Source organism: Hyperolius riggenbachi, chromosome 4 (genome assembly GCF_040937935.1).
Source record: "Hyperolius riggenbachi isolate aHypRig1 chromosome 4, aHypRig1.pri, whole genome shotgun sequence".
NCBI classification, from domain to species: domain Eukaryota; kingdom Metazoa; phylum Chordata; class Amphibia; order Anura; family Hyperoliidae; genus Hyperolius; species Hyperolius riggenbachi.
The window spans coordinates 166,662,164-166,679,564 of record NC_090649.1 but is presented as its reverse complement, the minus strand read 5'-3'; the positions used below and the strand labels follow the sequence as shown (position 1 = coordinate 166,679,564).

At 44.2% G+C, this 17,401-nt stretch overlaps 1 protein-coding gene across 1 annotated transcript in view; it reads right to left on the bottom strand.

Annotated features, from left to right (window-relative positions):
* Nucleotides 1–17,401, bottom strand: part of OTOL1 (otolin 1) — a 101,633-nt gene that overhangs the window by 30,438 nt on the left and 53,794 nt on the right. Inside the window, exon 5 of the mRNA XM_068233311.1 lies at nucleotides 10,568–10,933. Within this exon, the coding sequence (XP_068089412.1) occupies nucleotides 10,568–10,933 (366 nt within the window). The remainder of the gene's footprint in view (nucleotides 1–10,567; nucleotides 10,934–17,401) is intronic.

The window sequence follows — 17,401 nt, the reverse complement described above, 5'->3', positions numbered from 1 at the left end:
AGACTGGCACACCAAGCCGTTGTGTTGCATAAACATATGAATTGAAAAAATATGTCACAAAGAATATAAGCAGGCTGTGAAATACATAGTATGAACACTCTAATACAACTGATCATTACCAAATGAAATAGCATAGACAAACAGTAACTGGATGCTTTAAGCAAGAGCGTTCTGGCAGGCAAATGCAGTGACATATGACAAACAATGGTATGAAATTACCCTGACAGCGCTGTCTCGCAATCTTTATCAAAGGGTAAGGAAAGTACCCTGGTGATGCATCACCAGGGGACTTTCCTTACCCTTTAATAAAGATTTCATTTGGCAGTGATCAGTTGTATTAGAGTGTTCATACTATGTATTTCACAGCCTGCCTACCGTATGTTAAATGCCTTTTTAGCATTTGCACCCTTTTTGTTGGGCTCTTTTTTTGCTGTTTGTAGCCCACTGCCTATATTCTTTGTGTCATATTTTTTCAATACATATGTTTATGCAACACAACGGCTTGGTGTGCCAGTCTTTTTTGTATATAGTGAATTTGGTAAGACCCATATTGGGTCCGGTTTACCGGCTGAGCACTCTTACAGGTTGAAGCATTTATGTCTTTCATTTAGGTGTGCATACCTACATATACTTAATGGTTCAGATTTCAATCTTAACCGTAGGCTCTATTTTCCCTAGACACGCTTCTGCCTGGAGGGAGTTCACTGCAAGGTCAACTAAACCATTGTTTCAGTTTGTCAACCTTATTTTTAACAGGCTTCCTAACAAGTGCACAACTACGGTATTCCTGCCAGTCATTTTCTGTGCACATAAAGTGTGCCATAATCCTATCCCCTTGCAAATCTTAAGCAAAGATCAGCAAAAAAATGCCTTACAGTATTGGTACTCTAGAGTAGGCCATACCTGGGTTTCCTACGGGCACTGGTTTCCTCCCACAGCCCAAAAACATATAGATAAATTCCAATTTTTAACTAGTATTTATGTAAAGCACTATAGCTAATGCTAAACGGCCGCATCCCCGTGGCAAAACGAGGGGTTTATACCGCCCAAATCCCCTCCGCTAGGTCCAGGGAGCGCTTCCTCATAGAGGCAGAGCTTATGGCTGTAGCTCTGCCATCTACGCTGATCGCTGCCTCTCCCCGCCCCTCTCAATCTTCCTTTTGGCACCTATTTGGCACCTGGTATTACCTCTTATATACCAGATATGGATAAGTCAGTAATTTGCATCAGGAAACTGAAACATAAGTGGTCTAATCTGTATGATTGGCATGGTGGCAAATATAAAGCACTCTGACCATGCAGCACTGAATCCCAGGTTCAATTGTTAGTCAAGACACTATCTGTATGGAGTTTGCATGCTCTCCTCGTGTTTGCAGGAGATTTCTCCAGTACTCCAGTTTCCTCCCACATCTTAAAAACACTGGTCTATGACTATGGTGAGGAATAGATTATGAGCTCCTCTGAGCGTTAGTGGCATGACTGTATACTATGTAAAGCACTATACATAAAGATACTGATAATAATAGTTTGTTATAAATGAATGTATTTGATTTGGAATGCAAGAATACATTATAGTGCACTCTATTTGATAACCTGTATTAAAAAAAGAAAGTTCACAGTGCGTGACTCCCAGCCAACCATGTTGTTCTGTGCTTGTGGTTGTGGGATTTTGTAATTAGTAATGGGCAGGTTCAGTGAACAGAGGCGTAGCTAGGATTTTCAGCGCCCGGGGACAAAGACTATTAATGCGCCCCCCCAAAGTTAAGGTTGCGGCGCGCGCAGCGCGCCGCGCGCCGCGCCAAAAAGGGGCGTGGTCACATAATAAATGTGGGCGTGGTTATGGGTGGAGCCAAATGTATATGGAGGTTAGCAGGCTCACGCTCACCCACCCTCCCTCAGTATGTACCTTCCAGCATGTTCCAAGACAAATTCAGCAATCATGAGCCCCCCCCCATCAAGACAAATTCAGCAATCATGAGGCCCCCAACATAACCAACTCAGCAATCATGAGGCCCCCAACAAGACAAATTTAGCAATCATGAGGCCCCCAACAAGACAAATTCAGCGATCTTGAGGCCCCCAACAAATCATGAGGCCCCCAACAAGACAAATTCAGTAACCATGAGGCCCCCAAAAAGACAAATTCAGCAGTCATGAGTCACATAAATAGACAGCATTTCACATAAATAGGTAGAATGCCCCCTTAATATGGTAGACACCTCTCACCTGGCAGCAGTTCTCCAAAATACACTCAATCTGACGTGGTTCCCCAAAAATAGGTAGCCCCAGGTCTATAGTTGTCCCCAGAATAGGTGGCCAGCAGTATAGATGTCCCCAGAATAGGTGGCCAGCGGTATAGATGTCCCCAGAACAGGTAGCCAGGGGTAGAGATGTCCACAGAACAGTTAGCCAGGGGTATATGTGCCCAGTATATGTAGCCAGAGGGATATGTGCCCAGTATATGTAGCCAGTGGTATATATGCCCAGTATATGTAGCCAGGAGAATAATATGTGCCCAGTATATATAGTCAGGCGTATATGTGCCCAGTATATGTAGCCAGGGGTATATATGCCCAGTATATGTAGCCAGGGGTATATATGCCCAGTATATGTAGCCAGGGGGTATATATGCCCAGTCCACGTAGCCAGGGGGTATATATGCCCAGTATATGTAGCCAGGGGTATATATGCCCAATATATGTAGGCAGGGGGTATATATGCCCAGTATATATAGGCAGGGGTATATATGCCCAGTATATGTAGCCAGGGGTATATATGCCAAGTATATGTAGCCAGGGGGTATATATGCCCAGTATATGTAGCCAGGGGGTATATATGCCCAGTATATATAGGCAGGGGTATATATGCCCAGTATATGTAGCCAGGGGTATATATGCCAAGTATATGTAGCCAGGGGGTATATATGCCCAGTCCACGTAGCCAGGGGGTATATATGCCCAGTATATGTAGCCAGGGGTATATATGCCCAGTATATGTAGCCAGGGGGTATATATGCTCAGTCCACGTAGCCAGGGGGTATATATGCCCAGTATATGTAGCCAGGGGTATATATGCCCAGTATATGTAGGCAGGGGTATATGTGCCCAGAGTAGGTAGCCAGGGGTATATGTGCCCAGAGTAGGTAGCCAGGGGTATATGTGCCCAGAGTAGGTAGCCAGGGGTATAGGTGCCCAGAGTAGGTAGCCAGGGGTATAGGTGCCCAGGGTAGGTAGCCAGGGGTATATGCCCAGTATATGTAGTTAGGGGTATATGTGCCCAATATATGTAGGCAGGGGTATATGTGCCCAGAGTAGGTAGCCAGGGGTATATGTGCCCAGAGTAGGTAGCCAGGAGTATATGCCCAGTATATGTAGTTAGGGGTATATGTGCCCATTATATGTAGGCAGGGTATATGTGCCCAGAGTAGGTAGCCAGGGTTATATGTGGCCAGAGTAGGTAGCCAGGGGTATATGCCCAGTATATGTAGTTAGGGGTATATGTGCCCAATATATGTAGGCAGGGGTATATGTGCCCAGAGTAGGTAGCCAGGGGTATATGTGCCCAGAGTAGGTCGCCAGGGGTATATGTGCCCAGAGTAGGTAGCCAGTAGCCAGGGGTATATGTGCCCAGAGTAGGTAGCCAGAGGTATAGGTGCCCAGAGTAGGTAGCCAGGTGTCCCCCTCCCCAGCAGGAGGGGAGCAGCGCAGAGAAGAGCTGCTCTCTCTCTCCCTCGCTGTCCCCTCCAATGTCTGTCCGGTGTCTGGCAGCGGCGGGCGGAACTTACCTCCGTCTCGTCGCAGCGCCAGATGGATCTGCCGCTACTCTGGTCTGGTCCAGACCAGAGCAGCGGCTGCGCACCCGAACTTCCGGCCGGTGTTCCGACGCGGCGCTGGAGCGTGACGGAGGTGAGTTCCGCCCGCCGCTGCCAGCCACCGGACAGACATTGGAGGGGACAGCGAGGGAGAGAGAGAGCACCTAAGGTGAGGGAAGGAGGGGGGAGATGGCCCCCCTTCCCCACCGTCCGCACAGCTCTCTCTCTTCTCTGCGCTGCTCCCCTCAGCCTCAGCCCCGCAACAACAAAAAAACCCGAAGCTCAGCTGGGCGCCCTTGGGACCCGGCGCCCCAGGGCACTTGTCCTACCCCGACCCCCCCTAGCTCCGCGCCTGTCAGTGAATACTGGCGTAGCACCAGCTATGCAATGTTGCAATGTAGTTATGCAAAAGCCAGTGCCTATGTCCACAAAAAATGGCCCTTCTTGCCACTAAGCGGGCGCCTTCAGGTGCCCAAATTTACCTTCATAGTCGCATATTGCAGGTTTGCAGACGGGCGGGGGTTAGCTTAAAGAGGGGATTTAGGGTTAGGCGCCACCGGGAGGGGGGGTCTTAGGGTTAGGCCCCACCAGGGGAGTCTTAGGGTTAGGCACCACCAGGGGGGTCTTAGGGTTAGGCATCAGTAGAGGGAGGGTTCTATGTGAGAGTGGGGTTAGGTTTAGCCATAGTAAAATATCAGTAAATATTACCAATATTCTACTATGGAAATTCAGTTGTAGAAAATCGCTAATTTTAGTGAGATTGTACTAGCGGCAAACCCTGGGCCCTTTTTTCCTGATGCCTGTTTTTCATGAATGCTTGTCTGCCAGCCTAAAGATTGGAAGTACGAGTGCTAGAACAGTCTGAGGCCTGAGATACATTCCTGTTAACTAGGAAAATGACCACAGATAGTGGATTTAGAAAAGTCATACAACAATTTTTCCACTAACTTGAATCAGTAAATAAACTTACTACTAGACTGTGTGCTCTGACTAGCTAGGTAATAGCAAATCATGCATACAATTTTCACCCAACCATGGAACCAGTGACTTTCCTTGCAGACAGCAGAAAGTTCCCTCTATGTTTTGTTTCTATAGTTTAATGTATGTACTAAGAGGATGTGCATCAGTGAAAATGGATGATATGCTGTTTTGGTGATAATGTTTAAGTACACCTGAACCATGGGAAAACCTATGAAATAAAGCCCATCCCTGGTCCTTACAACTTCCGCACCTTCTGGAAGTTCATCTGAACATTGCGCGGCTATTCTGAACTGCAGTAGCGAAAGTTTTGAAGTGTGCCTGCGCAGTTCTTCTGCTGTGCTTACACAGTTTTGAGTCATGCGGCGCCACTAGGGAGTACTTTCTGGTTTTAGCATTAGACTGGAGTATCCCGTCAAATATGAAGAGGATCAAGGAAATAGATGGACCCCAGAGACAACGAGCAGTGTCAGAACACTTCTGAAAAGGTAATCTAGCCCGCTATGGGCTTCATTCATTTTTTTGACCCCTGGTTAGGGGTATGTTAATTGGCATTTCTGAAATGCATGTATTTTTAAAGAGGGATTGACAGCCAGAAAACAAAATTCCAAATGCACACTGCTCTGTGTTTATTAAGTAGTCTAAATGCAATCTGAATTGCAAGCATCCCAATGTAATCATACATGTGTCTGCTGTGATGAATCTTATCTCAGTCCCCCTGGCTCTATTCGCGTATTTTGCCGGAGAGAGGAAAGCTAAAAAAAAGACTTGTTATCCCGCCTTCTACCCCTCCCACATTCCTGCTCCTGGCGGATTGGCTGAGGGCAGTTCAGGGAGATTGTGTGACAGGAGGCTGAGTAGACAAAATAGAAGCTAAATCACCTCACCCCTCTGCAGAAGTTGGTGAAATCTGATGTATGCTCTGCTCACATGCATTTACAAAGCAAACTACATATCAACAACAACAACAAACATATGACAGTGCAGTTCCTACCACAGAGCTCAGTGGGGAGGAGGGTGGGCAATGCAGACACCATTTCAAACAGAGGAGAAGAAAAGAGTAAGGGAGAAAATGACATCAGGATTGGCTTCAGTCAGAGGCAGTAAAGATGGAAAATGTCTTGTATAGTTTACTCTTTATTTACTATATAAAATTCACTGAAATAAAAAACTGGACAGTACATGTAAGTAGAACAAGTATCTATCTACTTATTAATGTGTGTGTGTGTAGGGGGGGGGGGGGGTGGTCCTGGGACAGTATGACTGACCCTTATGCTTTAACACAAAATAAGTCCATGCAAGGAGCAATAAGTGACTACTGGCTTTGTAAATTTGTTTCAATATCTCTCTTTCTGCGTTTTGGCTAATTATGGTATATCTGAATCAGAATATTGATGGTTTGCAAGCTTCTGCTCAGCTATAATTACAGGGAATTCTCCAAGTCCACACAGCAATACACAGCTTTCTGAAGGCCAATAAAAGTGTGAAAAAGTACATTGGCAATGCTTACAACAGAGGCGGTCAGGAGGTGTGAGTCGCTCCATAAGTTTGTATATAGCGCAAGAACACCTTTTAAGCTTGGTATATTAGATCACAAACAAGTCTTCACAGCCAAAGACGTAATGAGCTATAAAACTGTTGACAAAACACATTAGTGGTTGGTAATTCTCTATGAACTAAAACAAGAGTCATTTCTTTTATTAGATCATAATGCAGTTTACTGTATCTTGCAAGCCCTGAGAACAGTGTGTCTAAAAAGTTCACTCTCTGCTGGTGATTTGTAGAACAAATAAACATTCAGACTCAGAGTTGTTGTTTTTTTTTGTTTGTTTGTTTGCTTTTGTTTTTTTAAAGCATAGACGGAAATGCTGCAGTTATGGAGAAAAAAAAATGTAAGCTGAATTATCGGCCAATTGGCAAAACAATATGTGATTACCGTATATATCACTTACAATGAGAGAAGTGTTTACCACCAAGATGCATCTGCAGTAAAATACCATTAACGTTTAATGCTAACTTTCCTTGCTTTGTGGGGAAAAACCCATTATAGAGCTCTCTTTTCCTGCAACTGTAGAAAAAAAATGCATTCTTTAATGCTTTTCTACTGAGTGATGAAAAATGTAAATTACTTTTTCATCAAAATTTCTAAATACAGCAGGATTTGTGTTATCTGTTTTGTCTGATAGTTTCTTAAAAAGAAGCACTACAGGGTCTATTCACAAAAATGCTATATTTCCTCATCCCAGCATCCGGTAGACTCCATCTCCGCCGCTCTCCGCCGGTCCATTCGCCTGCAATTCTCCAGTTTCACTTTCGTGACTCCTGGGGTCTGGAAGAAGCTGCTCTCACACAGTAGTGTGCAGGGAGGCAGGGGAGCGACAGGGGGCGTGGCTGTGAAGAGACAGAGCTGCCCAATGGCAGCTTTGGAAAGCCTGCAGGAACGCTAGTGGGCCTTTTGAGCAGGGAATCCCTCTCCTCTTCCCTTACCTTTCAGAATGACGACAATTTTAATTTTGGGGGCTATAGTGCGGCGGTGGGGGGCCAGAGAGCGGTGTGGACACAGGGGCAACAGCAATGTCCTTTTATTTTTTTCATTACAGGTAGATTTTAAAGAGGACATTTACTGACTATAGCATCAAGAATATTGCTTATTTTTGACAATATTACTTTATAAATTATTTAGACAATATTTACCCATTGTAAAATCTTTCCACTCCCTGATTCATATCCTTAAATTTATCACAGGTGGCAACATCTTTACTGCTGGAAAGTGCATCATCGTGGAATGTTTGTATGTTTGTTTATTCCCTCCTGGTGCCTAACCCTAACCCACACCCCCCTCAAACCTTAACCCTCCCCCTCTCTACCGCCAAGCTGCGATAATGCAACAAGGAAGGTACATTTTAGCACCAGGAGGCACCTGATTAGCAGCAGATAAAGTAGATTTCGGCGGACAATAGCATCATGGGTGCTGAGGCCTGCGGAACTGCAAACTGCGGCATTGCATAGTGGACAGGTGAACGATTTTTGGCAAAGAATGTACTTTTTTGTGTTGGGAGGCACCCGATAGCGTGCGGCTAAATTTCCATAATTTGCCGCAAATCGCGGCTTTTATGATAGGCGCCTATGGGGCACTGTTTTTTCCTTAAGGCATCCTGCACCCTTTTTCCCCATTTCGTTTTGGGTTAGTATCATAGAAACACCTTGAACTGCTCTGGAGTGAATATCACCATAACATGGCAACAGCTGAAAGGCAGTCAAAAAGAGGCAATGAGAGCACTCAATGCCAGCTGCCCATATGAACAAATTATTGCTAATCTGAATTGTTCTACATATTCTATAAAAACACTATGGAAAGTGATAGATAAAGGCATAATAATAATAACGTTCCTAAATAAATAGTTCCCATTGGCTCTGCAGACCCACAGCGTTACTTCTGGTAATGGTCTCATTGCACATTGGCTCTGGCAGTTCTGGAGCCTATATGCACAGAAAATCTCTTTCTATATCCTTATCAGTATGCTGCAGATTGCTGTGGTTTGCACTCATATTGAAGGTCCAGTAGAGTAGCATTGCTTGCAGTGAAAGCCGCATGTGGCTGGGCTCATGTTAGCGTAACTCTTGGAAATAGGCAACAATAGTCGAGGGTTTAAGCAAGAATGTCCAGCAGGGGCAACTGTATATATGAGAATACTATGTAAAATCTATCACTGGGATCTGGGTTAGGCTGGGTTTCCATGTTTCCCGAGCTTCCATGTCTGAGATGAATGCCAGCACTTGTGCTCTGTGATTACACATCTGGATCCCTCTAGCTCTGCCATGCAGGACTATGGGAATTGTCAGAAATTCTGAAGCAGTGCTTCTGTTTTTTTCCATGCATGCAAATTTAGAACTCCTAGGAGTGTGTGAGGGGCTAAAAGGGTCCAAAAACCCTCTTACTAAAAATGCTATGTAAAGTAGAAGTTTGCCTTCATAAAACAAAAAGTATTTGCGTTTATTCAGGTTAGAGTGAGCATACGAGGTGTCCCACAATGCATCACTGCAGAATATGCAAATCGTCCCTTTGTTGTCCCTGAAAGCTAAGCTCCTAGGAGTTCTAGTTCACCATGAGCTTGCTAAGCAACCTGTAACTCTGGGTGTTTCAAGTTCTACTACATACACCCATATTAATCCATGCCATGCACTGATGAGAATCAGCCAGTCTGTATGTATGGATTAGAATGGCTCTGTATGACTCACATCATTGCATTCTAGTGGTTCTGGAGGTGTGTTTAGCTTTCAGGGACAACAAAGGGATGGCTTGCTTCTTCTTTTTTGTTTTCAATATCCATACTGTATATAAATTATTTAGTCACTCAGTGCTTTCCCATTGTAAACCCTTTCCTTACTATGATTTGCTTTCTGAAATGTATCACTAGTGGCATCTTTTGTCCTGTCAGGTGCAGCTCTGCCTCGGCAGAATGTTTATTTCTGAGAATTCCAAAACCGTTAAAAAAATAATGCCTGGTCTCCCAGGAGGAAGCCCCAGATATATATAAAACTTTTATTTTATCAAGTCTCAGGTTTCCTTTAGCATTGTACAGAATTATTGCTATCATGGTTGCATGTGTGACTTTGGCAGAATCAATGTAATTTATTAAACACACTTATTTATTTCCACTTTTTAGAACCATTTAGATGACCGGTTCTTGCAAGAGAAATCCCAGACCTAGACATGAAAAAGCAGCTTGGAAGCCCCAGTCATTCTGATGCTGCTGTGGAGGGAAGATAGATAAGCTCTGATCTTTTATCAGGCTTAACTGCCTTTTAGAAGAGTGATGCTAAACTTCTGATTAAAGTGCTTTGGAGCCCCAGCTCCCACAATGCCACACATTCCTGTTTATTTATGTCATTGCCAAAAGGTGGATGCTTAATAGTAATAAAAGTATAATAGAGCATTATAGCCATTCACAATGATTTACAGTCCGAGTAAATAATATTCCTGCATTTATAAGCTATAGTCTGAAAATCATCAATTTGGCAGCCCTGAGGGTGGCCAGTACTTATCCAGCTCAGGCTTTGTTACCCATACTGCAATTGTGACGCATTTTAGAGATAGACTTCTGTTGCTTAAAATAATCATTTGAGATCATTTTGTGTGAGCGTCTGACGTAATTGCGGGCATTCCCCATCATTGCACTCGGTATAGCTTGGGCAAACAGCAATTGGCTGCACTGGAATTTTTATCTTATTGCTATTGTATTTCCCTGCAGCGGGAAAGGGGGTTCCCTGCTCTCCTTCCTAGCACAGTACATGCTGCTGAGTGGGGATGAGAATTGGCAAATTCTTCTTTGGAAAAACGTATAAGGTTCTCTTCTCAGAAGACTTTCATACCATGTGCAAGGTAGAGAAGTTCATACACATACAATCCAATCTGGACTCGACCCTTCTGGACCAATTTTCAACTTTTTATTTGCATTCAAAAGCCGCTTTTGAATGGAAATAAAAAGTTGAAAATTGGTCCAGAAGGGTCAAGTCCAGATTGGATTATATGTGTATGGACTTTATTGCATTGGAGGCTTGATGGACCTTCTATCTTAGTCTATGACTCCCCGTGATACATTGGATACAGTCTGAGGCCCGTGCACTTTACATTGTTTGTAAGCAAGGTAGAAAGGTTAACATTATGCAAAAATCTGTTTGGTATGATACGTTATGCAGAGTCCAGTGAATTTACAGGTACTACTCACATCATACATATATATATAAGAATAAATAGATGTTTAAGGCTCAATTTACCTGGAAGTCCCATTGGTCCAGGATCACCCTTGGGCCCGGCCATGGGCGTGCAGCAGTCACAACAATTGAAGAAAAAATCGGCTGTTTCAAGAGTGAAATTGTCAAAAGGGTAAAGAGTGGTGGCGGTCCTGTAATCAGGATTTAAAGTGGCCAGGTCAGTGGTGGTGTCACTGGTTTCCAGCATGTCAGTGTAAGGAGTTTCCTCTGTTGGCGGCGCAAGTGACGTCTCAAAACCATTCACAATCTCCATGTTGTATACTTTTTTAGTATACTTTGCCGGCGGGGTTGTCTTTGCTTCCAGATACACCGTAGCCACCACAGTTATGAAAGTCGCTGTGGGCCAAGATAAAGTTCCCATTTTTGTATCTGTCAAAAAGAAAAATTGATGCATTATTCATGTCAGGCTTCTGTATTTCAGTGGCCTTCCTTTTAACAATATGGTATTATGGAAACTAGATTTAAAGCATGTCTACACTATGCAAGGTCTTTGTGGCAATCCCATCTGTGATCTCCTGCCTGACACTTCCAGCTAGGCTGCTTATTGTACTTCTGGATTTACAGTGCAGAGAAGCTAGGCCGATGTAGACAAATGTGTCGATTTAGAATTACAGTAATACTGAAAATGTACCCAATCCTGCCATTAAACCGCTGAATGAAAGACTGCTTCTAAATCTACTGTCAAGAAATAAAACTGCATAGCAGGAAAGAAAAAGCTTGGCAGTTTATGAACACATTCAGCAAGTAATAATATTTTAAAAGTTTGTGCTGACTTGGTGCACTATTTACACACTCCAATACTGGAATGTCTCCTTGAATTGAATTATTATTATTTCTAAAAAAAATAAATATATATATTTTTTTTACTTACTTTATTGATAAAATGTTGTGCTGCATGCTATAGAAGTGAGCTGCACAGGGCCTTGTTTGCATGATCCTACGTGCCAAACGGATCTGTTTACAGTGTGCTTGTGAATTATGCTCCGTGTCCTCTTTTACTCAAGGTCTACTATAGAATGATGTACTGAGCCCAATGCGTGAATAAACACCAGAAAAAGTTTAGGACCGGTTTCACGCTGCTGACCAGCGTTGCTGGTGCAATGCAATCAGATGGAAAATAGATAAAAAAGGCCTTCTGGGGTTTCTGCGTTAATACACGGTAATCCCCTTTCTGGCCATAAGCCAAGCAGGAAGTTCCTGTGGGCGAAGAAACGAATTGCACCTAAGTGTATTGAAAAAATATGCTTCCGCACATGCACGGCACAACGCTACCATGCAAATTTTTAAATATATTTGTGTCGCCATAGGCTTATATGACTTTTGGTCTTCCGCACATAGTCGTGCAAGTCGGCCCCCAACGCACTGTTTCTCGTCGGCAGTACAGTGAAAAACCTCACTTCTTGCGCATCGCGTCCCACCATACAGGTATGAAAGGTCCCGTAGACTTTCATTGCCTTAGCATTAAAACGCAATGAAAACGCTCCAGTGTGAAAGGGGTCGAAGATGAAATGGGGCCCTAGGCAGGATAGCAGTTTTTGCCCACCACTGAGGATCACCTATTTTTTTTAGTTAGATTTGCTGGGGGAAGCATCCACCAGGCCCCTAGATTCTCTCTAGGCCATAGGCAGCTGCCTAGGTTTGCCTTGTGGATGGTCCGACTTTGATAATCACCTACACATTAATCTTGTTTTCTGTTAACCTAAATGCTTTATTCAGCATTTGGACCACTGTGGATAAAGCCCACCAAAATACACAATTTCACTGCATTCACCAGTGAGCGTTACCTTTACCTCAAGGACAAGTTCAGCAGGACACCTTGCAGAATGGTACAGGCTGCATGAAATTCTTCATCCAGTGAACATGTAGCTTCCAAACAGCTGTTCATTTTATGAAAAAAGGTATGTTAACATTCTCTACTCAAGGAACCTTTATGGTAACATGCAGCTTTGTGACACACACCTTCATCTCAAGATCTTGTAGTACAGATGTTCTTAAACTGGGTGCCGCAGCATAAGCAGTTCCCAGGGGTGCTGCTTCCGAGTCACATGTACCTACTCTATTTCTCCTGCCGATCGCGTCTCTCACCTGATACGAGAGCCCACAAAGATCATCAGCTTCTCCTCTCTCCCATTTTTCCCCTAGAGCTGGGTTTGCCTGATCGCGTCTTCATTAGACGTGACCGGCACTAGGGGGAATAGTGACGGTGAGGAGAGGTCTCTGATCGCCGCCAGCTCCCAGGATCAAGTGAGACACTCTATCGGCTTCTGCTGCTTTTAACTCTGCATGGTGAGGAGCAGAGGAGGCCACAGGGGAAATACAGGGACAGAGGGGACACAAAGAAGGATATGAGGGACAAAGGGGGACATGAAAGAGGACACAGGGAACAAAGAGGGACACAAAGGAGGACACAGGGGGCAAAGAATGACACATAGGGGGATGAAGGAGGACACAAAGAGGGACAAAGGAGGACACAAGGGACAAAGGTGGATGCAAAGGGGATGAAAAGACTACTAACATGCATCTAAACTCAATTTATAAAGCTGATATGAAAAAAGACCACCTACTGCAGACCACCTACTGCAGACTTCCCATACCACTACTTCCCCCCTTGATCCCATCCCTTCTGATTTACTCCAGCCTCACTTCACGGAATTGGCCCCAGTCCTCACTACCCTGTTCAACCTCTCCCTATCCACAGGCACCTTCCCCTCAGACTTCAAGCAGGCCACTGTACTACCCCTGCTCAAGAAACCCTCACTCGACCCCTCGCTACCCTCCAACTACCGTCCTATCTCCCTCCTCCCCTTTGCCTCAAAAGTCCTTGAGCGTCTGGTTCACAAACGCCTGACCCAGTACCTCAATGCCAACTCACTGCTAGACCCACTCCAATCTGGATTTCGGCCTGCCCACTCAACCGAAACTGCTCTCACCAAAGTGGTCAACGACCTTGCCTTAGCTAAAGCTGAAGGTAAATGCTCCATTCTCCTCCTCCTTGACCTGTCAGCAGCTTTTGACACAGTAGATCATCCCCTACTCCTCCAGTCCCTCCAGTCCTTGGGCATTCACGATCTCGCCCTGTCCTGGCTTTCATCCTACCTCTCCAACCGCTCCTTCATGACCGCCTTCAATGAGTCCTCGTCCACCCCCAACCACCTCTCGGTGGGAGTCCCCCAAGGTTTGGTCCTTGGCCCCCTACTGTTCACCCTATACACATCCTCCATTGGCAAGGTTATCTCCTTCATGGGTTTTAACTATCATCTGTATGCAGATGACACCCAGATCTACCTCCACACCCCTGACATATCCACCACGACCATGGACAAGGTCTCCTCCTGTCTATCAGCCATCTCCTCCTGGATGTCCGCTAGGTTCCTGAAACTAAATCTAGACAAAACGGAATTTATGATCTTCCCACCCCGGCCATCCACGAACCTCCCAGATGTGCATGTCACTGTTAACCACACTACCATTCGCCCTACCTCTCAAGCCCGCTGTCTGGGTGTCACCCTGGACTCCGCACTCTCCTTCACTTCCCACATCCAAAACCTCACTAAGTCCTGCAATTTCCACCTTCGTAACATCTGTAAGATTCGCCCTTTCCTGACCTCTGCCACCACCAAACTCCTCATCCATGCCCTCATAATTTCCCGCCTTGACTACTGCAATGCCCTGCTGTCTGGTCTCCCTATGACCCGAACAGCCCCACTGCAGTCCATCATGAATGCGGCAGCCAGAATTATCCACTGCTCCCATTGCTCCACCATGGCAGATCCCCTCCTAGAATCCCTCCACTGGCTTCCTATCCAGTCCAGAATCAGATTCAAGATACTGTGTCTGACCTACAAATCTGTCCACAAAACCTGTCCAACCTACATTTCCGATCTTACTCAGAGGTACACACCTAGCCGCTCACTCCGCTCTTCCAATGAACTTCGCCTAACCGCCCCCCGCATCACCCAGTCCCATGCACGCCTCCAGGACTTCTCAAGAGCTGCTCCAACACTATGGAACTCCCTACCTCCACCCATTAGGGCAGCCCCCTCCTTCAACATCTTCAAGAAAGCCCTCAAAACTCACCTTTTCACTCTGGCCTACTACCCCTCACAAGTGCTCTAAACCTACAGCTGAACTCTGGTCCCCTACCATTCGTGTCCTTACCTCTCCCTCTAGATTGTAAGCCTTTGGGCAGGGTCCTCCTCCTTTTGTGTCCTACCTGATCTTGCACCTCCATTACTGTGAACCCATGCTATGCATCTGAGTGAACCTAACTTGTCTAATCTCCATGCTCCATCCAGTGACTGACTAAGCATTACCTGGTACTCATACTATGGTGTGTGATCTGGTTTTCTTGTATTCCTGTATTGTCATATTGCTGTATGTGACCCCTAAATATTGTCTGTAGCCTAAATTAATGTTCAGCGCTGCGTAATATGTTGGCGCTTTATAAATACAATAAATAAATAATAAATAAATAATAATTATAAAGTAAGAGTGGTGAGCTATAAGTGTTTATCATTTAGTTTGTCCAAAAAACACTTTTGCCTACACTGCGCAACACAGTGGCGTTCATTGTTAAGAGGTAGGTCACCACGCCCCCTTTATTTTTTCAAGATTTGGATCTTATAGACTTTTTTGATAACTACATCAAAGTTCCTAACTATCCCACCTTGGTCACGGGTCGGGTTTTACCCACTGGCGTAGCTAAGCAGCTGTGTTCCCCGATGCAAAATGAGGCCCCCCAAGCACTCTATACATAACAGTTGACACAGAGCACCAAAACCTGCCAATGGCAACTACAGTGTCAGAGGTGCAAGAAGGGGATAGGGAACAGTTTGTTAATGATTACCACCATTCAAAGTATTTATAGAAGTGATTATTATGAGCACAGGACCAATAGAGAGCTAATACTGTAGTTGAGGTAGGGCCCTTTGGTGCCCCTCTGGCACAAGGGCCCTGATGCAGTCACAACCTCTGCAACCCCTATTGCTACGCCCCTGGTTTTACCCTGGAATCCCTTCCATCTTTTTCATTTGGAGAGTGACTATCCATACCAGTAGGTGGATTGGTTTATGTTCCACTACTGCTTCCTGATTGGTTGTCTCAGACAGCCCACCATTGTGAGAAACTGTTTATCATATTATCCCTGTGGCTTAACATACTACACTATCCGATTCCTAGTCTCCTTTTCTTTGATTTTTTTTTCTTTTAGATGTACAGAATTCACACAAAAAGGACACCAGATCCTTAAAGTGGACCTGAACTCTTGCACAGGACACAATGAAAACAGCGATACATGCACCCTGTGTGTTTTTAGAAAGAAGAGCCTGTCTAATTCCCCCTCATTTTCAAGTAATCACAAGTGTAATTTGATCTCTCAGCTGTGTTAGTGCAGAAATTCGGCATTCCTAAGCAGACAAAGCTAATCTGTAAACACAGGATGTTAACCCTTTGTCTGTTCCCATGAAAGCAGGAAGTAGACACACTGCATATTTATTGCAGGAGTTCTGTAAGCTGTAACAAATAAATGTTTTAAAGGTTTTTATGCTATAGCGTATCTTTTAGAGCAGAGAGGAAGTTCTGAGTTCAGTTCGCGTTAAATCAAAATATAATTGTTGCCTGATCTGAATGCAAATGGACAGATTAGGCAATAATTATCTCATCTCTGTACATAGCAGTATACATAAAAAATGTTTGTGAGCCTACCATCATACATTTTGTATATAACTAGGTACTGGAATAATGCAATTTAATCTAACAATTGCTACATCTGGATGCAAACGTGCTCTGGCTACAGATGCTTGTGCATTTGCTGGAAACTGATTTTTAACCAGCAGTAGCACTTCAACAGCTGTCAATGGAAAAAAAGTCTATACATAATCTTTATTGATACTTGTTTACTGATTTTGCTTAGCTGACTTGCAGTAAGTCTCCTCTGTGCACAATGCTAGCTTTATAATCCAGCAAAAGCATTGCCCCACAAAATTCCAAAGACACATCTGCGGATGGAAAATGTAACAACTACTTAAAGTGCACCTCAGTCACATGAGTGGCTAGCAGGGCTATATCACTACTACTCTCTTGTCTCACTGCTTAGGAATGAGCTATTGCTGGTCGAATCTTGAGGATATGTACATTATATAGATAGGTTATTGTCGCTGTTGCGCCTGTGGATAGTTTTTATCATATGCCAGCAGACTTCCTGCTTTCCGGTCCAGAAATGTAATTGTTAAACATATTTAAGTTAAGCAATTGTTTTACCTGTGATGTGATGCGATAGCGATTTTCACTATGACATAACTACAAATCATGGAGCTCCCTAACCAAACGTTAAAGAGGAACTCCAGTGAAAATAATGTAATAAAAAAGTGCTTCATTTTGCAATAATTATGTATAAATGATTTAGTCAGTGTTTGCCCGTGGTAAAATCTTTCCTCTCCCTGATTTATATTCTGACATTTATCACATGGTGATATTTTTACAGATGGCCGGTGATGTCAGTGGAAAAAGATGCTGCTTGCTTTATAGCAGTTGGACCAGCTGTAAACAGCTGTTATTTCCCACAATGCAACAAGATTCACAGACAGGTAACTCACTGTGGGAAGGGTTTCACTACAATATTAGCCATACAGAGCCTTCTGGTGATCCGTTTGTGAAAAGGAATAGATTTCTCATGTAAAAGGGTTATGAGCTACTGACTGGGATGAAGTTCAATTCTTGGTTACGGTTTCTCTTTAATGGAGCCCTCCACTTCCGATTAGTGATGAACGAACATTGTGAACAAATGTTCGTCAAAATATTTGTTCACGGTCCTCAATCACGCCATGCTTCCCATCTGCA